Below are 12,543 nucleotides of genomic sequence, written 5' to 3' on the forward strand. Positions count from 1 at the left end.
GTCAGATCTTGTATCTGCTGAGAAAAAAGTTAACATTATGATTCTTGGTGATAGATCATAAACATGACTGACACTGTTTATTGTACTTCTATTTTTAGAATAATATATAAATGCTCTATGTGTGACACTGTGTTTACTCTACAACCTTTGCTCTATCGCCACTTTGATCAGCATATTGAAAACCAGAAGGTGTCTGTTTTCAAGTGTCCAGACTGCTCTCTTCTGTATGCACAGAAACAGCTTATGATGGATCATATCAAGGTGTGTAGGCATCTCTTGTTTTATTCTTAGATACTATTTATCATGCAATATGTGTTTTGAGAAAATGTTGTAAAAAAGGCTCAGAGTAACAAGAAAGCTGCTGGAAGAAAGAGATGTTAATAATTCCAAAAGAGTAAATTGTGAATATTCTTTTCAAATGTTAGTCTTATATTTCATATGGTTTTCAGCATCTGTGATGTAACCACTTACTATTTCTATGTGATTGTTGGTTTTGATATACTAGGAATATCTCAGTACATTGCATTCAGTCTGTCATTTTATGAAAATTAAATGAGGAGATAATAATGTATAATAATAATTTTGGAGTACATTGGTCCAATCCTAATAACTGTTGAGCCTTATTTACAGTATTTAAAGTATTATTCCAGTTGTTAGGAGTTGAGAATGCTGAGCACGTTACAAAATGAAACCTTTGATATTCAGAACTAACTGGGGGGAACCCATATGTTTCTTGAATAGATGTAGAAATTGTGCGCGTGTGTGTGTGTGCACATGAACACATGCACGCTTTAAAAAAAAAGAACTTGAAGTGGATTTTTTCATCAATATCCTTATAACTGCTTGAAGGAATTGACTAGAAAAGACTTACTGCCATCCTTGCAAATCATGTTATTAAGAATCAGAAGTCCCCTGGCTCTAACTTGCTAGCTATACATTTTAAATACTCTGTTACCTTGTTTTAAATACACCAAGTCTGTTAGCAGTGCTGAAATTTCTTATACATTATCATCATCATAATCTGGCAACTGTTGAAGCTATTTAAATAGTAAAATTTGTACAGAGTAGTGAAAAATCAGACATCTTTCTTGCCTGCTGAAACTATCATTTTGCATTTTAGCCTCAACTATGGTACTTAGAACCTTAGAAATCACTAAAGTTGCGTTGAAAACAAGATCAGAATTCTTGCAAAAACAGCTGGTTTTAAAGCCAGTTTTAAACATGAATTGGAGATAGGGAGAGGTCGTCCCAAGATGTTCAGAAATACAAGGACAGTATATTTTCTTTGTTTCTGAACTAGTTTATGTTTACAGTAAGAATCATCTTAGACTTATGTCAGATACCTTAAAGGGTCCTCTAATGCAGCAATGCAAAGTCATATTTTCTAATTCCTTCAATCTACTTGTATTGCTTCTTTTCTAACTAGTTAGGCAAATTCCATATATTGGAGTGTATGTCTTATGTACATAATTAGTTTTTCTTGAATCACATATTTTTGTGGAAGTGATGTTACATATGTATTTCTTTAAGACCTGAAAACCACTTTGGGACGTGATGTGACTGTAGTTAGAGACAGGAGCTATTCTTATACAAGTTAGGGTTGCTCAGCATCTCTCATTATAAAGTTACACTCAGTTACCTATGTTTTGGATACTTTTTAAGATTTTTGGCTATAGTTTTCCATGCCAATATTTGTACTTTTGACCAGTATATTTTCAGCGTGTTTTACTACAAATGATGCAGACAATTCTGAGAACAAAACTAGTGAATTAGAACACAGGCTTTCAGTAACAGCATTACAGCTTTTGTTCAGAATTGCTAGTGCTTCTACATTTAGGATGTGTGTAGGGTATTAGGAACAACAGCAGAAGAGTGTAAATTGGACTTGACTCTAGGGGGAAAGAAAAAGACAGTAACAGGGTATAGATAAAAGCAGAAAAGGACACGGGGAGAGGAAGAGTGCTCAACAAGGGCAGAGCTCATCCCAGCTGCAAGAAAAGTAATTGTTTGATATGGCTAGACATAAAGCAGCAAGGCAGAGAAGACTTGGATGAAAATAGAACACAAAGGGTTAGAAAGAGGCTCAGAAGGAGGTTATTTAAAGCTACAAAAATGACCTAGAGTAATTCCTGCAGATGGGAAGGTATCTTGTTGGCAAAATGTATGTCTTATTTTCCTCTAATGGCTTGCTACAAAAAAAATGGAACAGCCAGTGATAACAGGTAGTGAAGGTCTGGACTGGAGGACTCAGTTCTAGTGGTGGTATATACTGTCACTGTGACTTCAGGTTATGCTTTAATGCTTTGGGATTATTTTTAAGAAACTAAATTTCAGGTATTACATTTAAAAGACATATAGAAAGTTGAGCACTGATGTCTTACATGCTCACAAGTTAAGATGGGATGGAATCTCCAGATCAATCTCCAGTTGCCTGAAACTAGAGGACTCTCCTTCCCCCCACCCAATGCTTGTACTTCATCTCCTAGTGCAGTGGGATACCCCAGAAAACTTCTTCCTTTACTACACAATTTTAATTTTTCTTAGAAGCTGTCAGTCAATCCTGTGCACTTTGCTTTTTAATAATGTCTTAGCTTTTAAAAGTACTGGCTTTCTTTTCCAGTCGACTATTCAAATAGAACACGTTCTACAAATCAGGTTGATATTTGTAGTACAACCTGCAGGTAGTCCCAAAAGCCACACGATTTACAAAGAACTTGGTACTATAGTGTTGTACTGGAGAAGCAGATTGGTATACTTACATTCTCCGAATCAAGAATGTATTGGATGTTTTTTGTTTCTGAAGTTACCTGTAGGTTTAGGGTGGCCAGACACATCATCCACGATAGCTATAATACAGATCAGTATATGAGATGATTAGAATGCTGTCAATGTAAAGGGCAAGTCTTTTGGATGTGAAAGAGACCTTGACAGTGGATCCATGTTCAACAATACGTTAAGCCTGGTTTGCAGTCATCTTTGTTGGCCCAGAACCCTGCTGACTCATTCCTGTTGAGTCCGTGGTCATATATGAAACTCAGACACACAGCTGAGGTCCAGGTCTTCCTGCAGCAGTCATCTTCTCTGTGGGCTGAGGTATCATGCCGCCATGCGACACCGGCTCCGTAAACTGGGGAGGTGGAAAAGTTTTTCCCATGTTACTAATCAATTACCTAATCTTAAAGGCTAGAAATATATCAGTGGGGAAGGATCACTACCTAAGAGCTGCAGGGTGCTGAGCAGCTTGTCAGGCACTTCTTAGCTGTCCCCGCCAGCCCTGCGCACCTTTGATTCCAAGGACTGTTAGCAGTGTGTAGCCCTAAGCAGTTATAACCCGAGCATGCAGTAAGACTGGGCTTAGAACAGGCTTAACATAAAACGTTAATATATCCTAAAAAACATAATTGCCTGATCTTTCCAGAGTTACCTTTTCTTGTCTTATTTACTGATGCTCCAAGTCAAAACTTGTCAGTAAAAACCCTGCCTTCTTGGAAATCTCTCTTTAGACACACAGTTTGAAATGAGGATGTTCAATAAACTACATTAGGTAAGTAAAGCAAGAAACTGAACTTAACCTAATGTACTTCTTGAGCCCTTTTTTTCTCCTTATTCAACAGCAATTTAAACTTAACCTACATAGTCTCATTTTTTGTGAAAATATCCAGCCACTGAAGAGAACTACTACTTTAGCTATGGCTGGTGCCAGTGTTGTTGGCTAGTTTCTGCCTATGTTAGACATTGTCTATATTTAATCATTGTTTCTTTAAGTTAAGAATGTGATCTGATGAAGTATGACAAAGAAGTAAATGGAGACTTATGTTTCAGTAGGTCTTCTGCATTTTGTCAGTACAATTGTACACATCTATGTTAATTGTTTGCTTATATTTATTTTTTTATTTTATTGTAGTCAATGCATGGAACTTTGAAAAGTGTGGAAGGGCCACCAAACCTGGGGATAAATTTGCCTCTCAGTACGAAACCTACAAATCAGAACTCAACCAGTCACAACAAAGAGGACACAAAATCTGTCAACGGAACAGAAAAGTTAGAGAAGAAATCTCCTTCTCCTATAAAGAAGGGAGAGCCTAAAAAAGTCACTAGTCGTGGCTGGACATGTTGGGAATGTGATAGGTTCTTCACTCAGAGGGATGTTTACATTTCCCACATGAGGAAAGAACATGGAAAGGTAAATGAATAATATCTAATTACAAAAAGTGAGTTAAACCTGAAATATTATGTCTTTTTTTTCAAATTGTTGTGGTTTTGTAATTAATTCCTTTAAGTTCCATCATTATTTTCCTCTGTTCTTACATGTATGTCATCTTTCTCTCGTTTGCTTCTTGGTTTTTGTCATTTTCTACATAGTTCTTTTGAGAAAATCTACACGTGCTTAGTTAATTGTAGGCTTGTTCATCCAGTACCAACATTTCTTGAAGATGGAAAGAATGAAAGATGTTCCACCATTTCGTCCAAGTCATCTAATCTGATCCAGGTTCTTATTTTTTTCCTTTGTGCTTTCACAGTTCCTTCTGTCTTGAAAATTCATTAGCTGTTGAACTTAGGGAATGGAATCTCAATTTGCTGGTCCAATGAGCACCAAACAGCATTTCATTTTAAAGCTAGACTCACTCTAACATCAAATCATTGCTCTAATCTTACACTTGCGGGCTCAGGCAACAAGTCAGCTGAGTTGAGCAAGGTGACATTTTTATTTAAGGCAGCTAGATGTGAGATAGCTTACTTAAAACTGACTGAAAGTGAAATATGGAAATGTTGTGGTCTCAAGTCAGCAGAAAGACAGCTTGATGTCCTTGATGCATTCTATAACTTTTCCACTTTAATTAAATTAAAAGGACTGGCAGGTGGACAGTGGTGAAACTGAACAACTTTCCTCTGCTACTGCTTGCAGGGAAGAGAGCTAAAAAATTGACTTTTTAAATTTAGCTTAAAAAGGAAAAGAATAGTGAAAAACATAACCTGTGCTCCAGTGCTGCAAGCTAGAGTAAAGCGAAAAAGCAACAAGTTTTGTTATTTAAGATGAATTTTCCATTTTCAGTTCAGACTTCATTCTTCCGCATAGCATCACATTGTGGATTTGGATACCACGTTCTGTGAAGTCAGTGAGATTCTTTGGGTTGGTTCAGTTTGAATCAGACCCTGTGCTACTGCTTGTAGCAAACACATAAGTAGTGGGTGATTCGTATATGTAGCACGTATGATTTGTATGAGGTTACTCATGTGCATGAGTATTTACAGGAGTGAGGTCAAAGTGCTGATTGTCAAGCACAGAACCAATAGGGGAAACGTAAATTTCAGTTCCTTTATTGGTTTGTTTTGTTGTTTTTTTTGTTGTTGTTGTTTTGCTGCAATAGTGTCTGTGTCCCCTGTTGCGTTGCCTACATTATCTCTCCTGATGGTACTAAAACTGTTGTACCCACCTAGAGCAAGGGTTGGAACCAGAAGGCAGTTATCAAAGTCAAGGTGAGCCAAGACTGGGAAACACAAAAGCTGAAGGTTGCACTGACCCAAACATCAAAAATGAGCAGGGGCTGCATGGGAGGAAAAGATGCCAGGGAGCTGGGCTTTTAGGCAGAATTCAGGGCAAGGAGAGCATGGAACTGAAGGAAAACCAGGCGTGTAGGAATTAAAGGCCAGCTCCACAGAGTCTGGACAAAGGAGCAAGGAGTAGCAGGGCAGCATTAACCCAGTGTCGTGAACAGCCAGGAGCGGTGGCGCTGGGAGCACTGCAGTTCCTCACCCCCCAGAAGGCTGGGCGCTCTGCGAGGGTCCTCAGCTGCACCCTGCGTAGCTGTGGGTGGGACCGGCCAGGGCAAGGTGCAGCCCGATGCTGCGGCACAGCGGTCATCTGCTGTCCAGTCCTGGCCTTTGCTGTGTGCCAGGAGCAATGGCCTGATTCTTCCCTCAACAGAGAAGCAAAGAATTAAACTAAAGTACTGTGCTGCACTGAAGAGAGAGAGCAGGGCTGGAAGGGACAGCAGATTTATTTTGTCTAAGTGGAGAAGAATCACCCAGAGTGGAAAAATCTGTAGTTTTCAGGATGCTAATATGCTATAATAAATGATAGCACATTTCCAGAGGTTTCTGTCTCTTCAAATTTCAGTGCTTATCTCTAAAGCTGTGTTGTGAAAATTGTTTTATTCTGTTTCTAAATATTTTATGGAAAGGCTGAAAATGCCAGACTGCTGAGTGTCATCTCTAATTTTCTTATGACAAGTTCAAGCAAATAGCTCCCAAGCCTGACTGAAAGACCGTTTTCATGCTCATCCTTGCCTTCAGTAACTCCCACTCTGTTCTTTCAGCCATGTCTGAGAGATACTGCCTTCCTGCTGTACAGAATGCTGTATTCAGGCTGCATAGCTACATTTCCAGTTGCCCCTGGAACAAAACAGACAAAAACAAATGATTATGATTCACAGAACTACATTTTATTTTACCCGGTTCTCCTTTTACAGCTTGAGGGCATGAAAGTTGGACAAATATCTCTGGTTTCTCCTGTTGCTTTAGAAGCCCATTTTTGCATTTCTGTCTGTTGAAGTCACTGAGGAATTAGTGTTAATTGCTTCAGTTTCAAGCCTAGCAGGTATATTTGTGACACTTCTGCTATGGAGTGTCTATAGAGAAACTCCGTAAAATATGTTACAGTTCCTGTAGTATGACTATGAACTAATTACTTATTTCTGATCCTGTAACACTCATACAATCCTACTTTAGTTTTCTTTCAAAGTCAGTCCCTTTAGCAGCATGTAAAACGTTTTGCCCATTAGTGCAAATACTAACTCATCAATGCTTTTAGTGGCAAACAGAAGTAGGTTCAAGATCAGATACACTTACATTTTACACTGATACAATTCTTTAAAACAACACAAAGCAACACACCTCCCCGTAATATTTTCTCTTCAGAATGAGATGGAGAATCACATCCAGTCTAATCAAATCTACATCAGAGTGACAGAAGGCAAGTAAAAAAATGTTAGTACCATATAGATAATGCTTCTTCAATTAATTACAGTTTATACAGTATAGTCCAGGGCTGTTTTTTGATTGAATCCTTAATATGCCTTCACATTCTGCTTTAAGCATCCGTAAATTCTTTCCAGAGTACTGCAGTCAAAAGCATACTGCAAAACCATGCTGCAGAATGTACTGATTAATGCATTTAATTAATTTGTTTGGGAATATTTCGGTTTCCTTGCTGCAACTACTTGGGTTGGTAAGACAGGCCGTTTGGACTGAGTTCTAGGGTTGACGATGTGCTAGTAAGTTTAAAGGATAGGACTGTGTCATTCGTTCTTGGATCTTTTATAGCTGACAGTTTTGGAGACGTTATTTCTTCAGATACTATAGCTCCTGTGGCTGCGTTCAGCTGGAATGACATGGGTGGAGACCACTCCATCATTTTTAACTTCCTTTTCTTTCCCCTTACACTGAACTAATAGTAATATAAGACCCATAGAACTCCCCAAGTAGATGTTCCTCAAGTTGACATCAGACCATCTCTCCTCATGACTTTTTTGAGCCCAATGATCACATCAGTATTCATGATGTTTTGCTAAGGTCATTATTTAGTATGTGCCATTTCGCCCCTTTTCTTGTTGGTGATTGGTAACCTCTCCCTATCAGCAACTGCAGAAGTAATTTGGTGATGGAAAGGGTGAGATTACTTTATAGTGAAAGCAGAGCTTTGACCATGCTGCCTTTAGTGGTCCAGAAATAATCCACTGATCTTATGTGCTTCTTTGATGGAAGAACTTCACTTCACCCACAGTTTGTGGTACGAGTTTACAGTCTTTGGTAGGTGCGTGTGTAATTCATGCTGGCCACATTGTTCTGAAAGATTTTTTAATGCATGCACTACTTTTACTTAGCTTTATTTAATTAATGCATTTTTCTTCTTTTAAAGCAAATGAAGAAACACCCATGTCGACAATGTGACAAATCTTTCAGTTCGTCCCATAGTTTATGTCGTCACAATCGTATCAAGCACAAAGGCATTAGGAAGGTTTATACATGCTCGTAAGTTCTATTTGTTTTTTAAACATACTAGAGGCAGAGTATAAACCGACAAAAACATTGTTAATTGAATTTCTCTTCTTAACTGTATAAAAGCAAGAGTCTTGTTCATTCAAATCAATCAGTTATTTAAATAAATAAACAGTCCAAACTATTTGAGCTGTTCTGCCTGCATGAAACATAACAAACTACTCAGAACACATGTACGTAAAGTCTGCTGTTTTTCAGGAGCTTTGGCAAGCAAGTCAGGAGTTCTACTAAGCTGAGAGTTTCCGTGGCTGATAGTTTTACAGTGGTGAACTTGGTTTTTAGTAGTCTCTGAAATACACAAACCACTCTTCTAATCTGCAAAAGTCAATATTAGTAGTATTTTTCTCATGCATAAAACAGTGTGTAATGTCTAAAAGTCCTCAGTGATATTTAAGGGGCTGGAGAGAGGACACATAATGTAATAAAAAGACCCATGTCAATCAGATAAAACATATAATAAGAAACTTTCTGCTCTATCTTTTTGTGTACATATACATATATTTGTATTTGCATACAGTGGAGCTAAATTTGATGTTATGATAAGGATGATATGCTCATGAGTTTTATTCTGACCCACTCTTCCTACCATTTTGGATATTATCTTCAGAGAACTTCTTTCTCATTTGCTGTGAATACAAGTTGCTCAAACATTTGTAGTTTTATTTTGTAGTTGTTCTCCTTTTCTTATAATACTTGCCTGTATGATTGATTGGAAAAGCATTGTCACTGTCTTTAATAGATTGTCCTGTTGTCTGGATTTATTTACTAGTTCTGCTCACATTCTTCAGAATATTACATCTTTTTTAAAACATGACATTTGAATCTCTGTACATCTGCTTTGTGTTTGTATAGACACTGCCCAGATTCAAGGCGTACTTTTACCAAGCGGTTGATGTTGGAAAAACATATTCAGTTGATGCATGGCATTAAAGACCCTGATGTAAAAGAAATGACTGAATCGGCCAATATGGAAGAAAGGGAAGTAAAAGAAGATACAAAGGTAATTTCTTAGATTTCACTGAAAGTGAGATTTTTTGTGAGTATACATTCAGGATCTCCAAATAGATGCAGATATTTTGATCCCATAAAATTTTGATCTGTGAAGTAGAGCCCCCAAAATGTCTCAAAGGTTACTGCAACAAATTCTATCATGCTTGAGCTAGAACATGTTTTTTTGAAAGACTTACAGTCTGATTTAATCACTAAATGATAGAGAACGTAACTTACTTTTGGTGGTTTGTTTCATGAGCACCTTTCAAAACTTCTGCAACCAAATCCTCTCATAGCTGTAGAAAAGCCAAAGGTTGCATAGAAGCATTATGAGCTTATTCCAGGTACCCAGCCTTGAGCTTATTTGACATAAATTTTAGAGTGAAACTGCTTTCAGTCTGATGATGAGCATTAGGAGGAAAGCAAAAATAAGAAGACAGCGCTGTCAAAAGACTTGTTATGTGCAGAGTTTAACAGCTTTTTTTTTTTTTTTTTTAAGTGTTAGGGGCTCTGTATGATGAGGAATTTCACATGTGATGGCACAACCAGAGCTGACAATAGATACACAGACATACATGTTTTTTAAAATTTACTCATCTTTTACATGACTCTTTTTTCAGCCCAACATAGTGCCTTTTTATTTAAGTGTTAAAAATATGGCAACTATATACATTGTCTTCTGAAATATCATGGAGTATATCCAAGCTACATAGGGTGTAGAGGATTGTAAAGAAATATTCATGTCAGAAAACTAACAAGAAGAATAAAAAAAAAAAGATATGTTTAAATAGTTTAAAAAAAAAATATCTTGCACGTATTAGTTCATCCTTTGCCATTGTGTTCATTTGGCTACTAACAGCCAGTAGATAATCCATCAGGTCAAATTTCAGTTATGAAATATTAAGTGCAATTAAAATACAGTTTCAGAAGGTGGTGCTGAAAAGTTCTTAGACTGATACTCTACATTCTATGCACAACTGTAGTCACATTGATGTGTACTTGGATGCAGTTACACTGGCAAATATTTAATCATGTTAACACAGTGCATTAGATACTGTTGCTTTATCAGAGCTGACAAAATAAAATCTGTGTGAAATTTATAGTAAAGAAAACCCTTACTTTTCTACCATGTGCAACATATATTTGCAAGTATTATTTCATATACTGTATTTTTCAAAGTTGTACTGGAATCTACCACTGGAAAGTTTTTGAAGTTTGCAGTCACAGTCACTGAAGTCACTGCATATTTATGCTTACACAAAATGCTGTTTATGGCTTTTTTTAGGTTCCTAGTCCAAAGCGTAAATTGGAAGAACCTATACTGGAATTCAGGCCTCCACGAGGTGCAATCACGCAACCATTGAAGAAGCTAAAAATAAATGTTTTTAAGGTTCACAAGTGTGCTGTTTGTGGCTTTACAACAGAAAATCTTCTCCAGTTTCATGAACATATTCCTCAGCATAAATCTGATGGCTCTTCATACCAATGCAGGGAATGCGGACTCTGCTACACATCTCACGTGTCTCTCTCCAGACATCTCTTCATTGTACATAAGCTGAAGGAGCCTCAGCCAGTATCAAAACAAAATGGGTCTGGGGAAGATAATCAGCAAGAAAACAAGCCCAATCATGAGGACGAGTCATCTGACAATACGGTATCAGACAGAAGATGCAAAGTGTGTGCAAAGACTTTTGAAACTGAAGCGGCCTTAAATACTCACATGAGAACACATGGCATGGCCTTCATTAAGTCAAAAAGAATGAGTTCAGCAGAAAAATGATCGGATTATTTGGGACACAAAAATTTCTCTCCACATTGGAATACTAATGACACTTTTGTTACAGAAATTTCAAGGTATAATAGTGTTAACAGTACTGTTCAGGCTGTTGCAATATATTCTGCATAAAAATGTCCCCTTCACCTCATTGTCTATACCCTCAAAACCATTGAAGCAGTATTTGAGTTCAAAAGAGTTTGTATATATTTAAACTAATAACTTTTATACTCTTTGTTACGTGTTTGTATTGGTATCTAGTGGAAAATTGTTTTTTGTTTTGTTTCTGTTTTTTGTAGTAAGATTCTCTAAAACAGAGTTCTTAATGCTGGGGCAGTTTCTCGGGTTTCTTAAATGAATGCTTCTGCAAGAAAGTTTAGCTAATGGGAGTGCATCAGAAGGCAATGCTTGGAGGGGAAAAAAATGAAGAAAGCAAGCAAGCCAAGGAGAGATTTTAAATTCTACAGGACTAGTGCTTCTAAATGTGTAAGGAAGCTTTTAAACCTTCTCTCTACAAAGGAAAGAAAAAATAAAAAAGAAAAAAAAAGAAAAATAAAGAAAAATAAAAAAAGTATCACTGCGTGTGTAAAGTGCAGTGCTGGTTTTAGGTGGCAACACCAAAACAGGTGCAGACCCCCTAGAATGGTAAAGTACTTTGAAAAGTATAATTGCACAACTATATATGTATCATGAAGTAATTTTTAGACCATCAGGTGCTTGTGATCAAAGCTAAAATAGTTATAAAAGGGCTGGGCTGCTCTGGATTAAACAAGTAAGGTGTAATTAGAGGAATAGGTTTATAATTATGATGTTTTTTGTCATGTAATTTATTAAACATATAGAAGCAAGTACACAGCATTATGTATTTTCCTTAATTTCTGGTTATCAACAGAAAATAGTTAACCCTTGCTGCAGGGGTTGGTGTTTCCCAGCTCTGTATGCTAATGCCAAATGTTCTGGTGCTCAGTGTTACATACAGCCACAACTGTCAAGAAGCTAACACACCAGCCTATGTAAGTATAACCGGGGCTTTCAACTTTAGCACAGATCTTATGAAGCTAGTTCAGCCATTTCAAAAGTGTATCTAATATCACTAGTTATGCTTTCACAAAGTACAAAGAGGTACCATACTGTCCCTTTCATATATTGGTCTCTGTGAGAGTTATATTTTTGGTTTGTTTTTGCATTTTATACCTTGTATGTATCCCTATAAAATTTTTTGTACTTTTTTTTAAAACAAATCATGTATATATAGATAGCTGCATGATATATGGTAGTAATTGTTTGGTTCCTTAAAAGTCTTGCTGCTGTCAGATGTTACTATACACTATGTCCATTACAACTGTATTAAACACATTTCATATGTAAATAAATGTGGAGCATTTTGCCCCTAAAGATTTGTGAGATTCTGTTATTTATCATTAAATTTTAACAATTTTAAAGATTGAAGTGTTTGAAAAAATATGGATCCTTCTCAGCCACCTCTGTAAACCTTCTTAATCATTCTGGAAATTGTATATCAGATACATTAATTCTGCTTTGTCTCTTCATCCTCATTCTTAAATTGATTCATTGGTAGATGCTTCTTATCCCATTTATATTACTCACCCGTTGAGTGGTTATGAGGAACTCCATCCTAAAACAGCTGGCAACGCAGGATCTTAGTGTGTAATGTACACTGGCCATCACTGCCCTTCTCATTAAGTGTATACCTCTTTAAC

The 12,543-nt window shown here is 36.9% G+C and overlaps 1 protein-coding gene across 13 annotated transcripts in view; it reads left to right on the forward strand.

Moving 5' to 3' along the window:
• The window catches only part of LOC310888808 (zinc finger protein 532), a 45,446-nt gene extending 33,229 nt beyond the window's left edge, over window positions 1-12,217 (forward strand). For 12 of the 13 annotated variants that reach the window (XM_083815905.1, XM_083815907.1, XM_083815911.1 and 9 more), the window contains 5 exons: window positions 99-261; window positions 3,905-4,183; window positions 7,919-8,031; window positions 8,911-9,058; window positions 10,334-12,217. In XM_083815905.1, coding sequence (XP_083672031.1) covers window positions 99-261; window positions 3,905-4,183; window positions 7,919-8,031; window positions 8,911-9,058; window positions 10,334-10,828 — 1,198 coding nt within the window. In that variant the 3' untranslated portion in view covers window positions 10,829-12,217. Of the gene's footprint in view, window positions 1-98; window positions 262-3,904; window positions 4,184-4,362; window positions 4,490-7,918; window positions 8,032-8,910; window positions 9,059-10,333 lie in introns of those variants that run through there. The other variant, XM_083815904.1, reaches the window with a different exon arrangement.
• The last annotated feature ends 326 nt before the right edge of the window (window positions 12,218-12,543 follow it).

This window comes from Anser anser, assembly GCF_964211835.1.
Source record: "Anser anser genome assembly, chromosome: W".
Classification (NCBI taxonomy): Eukaryota; Metazoa; Chordata; class Aves; order Anseriformes; family Anatidae; genus Anser; species Anser anser.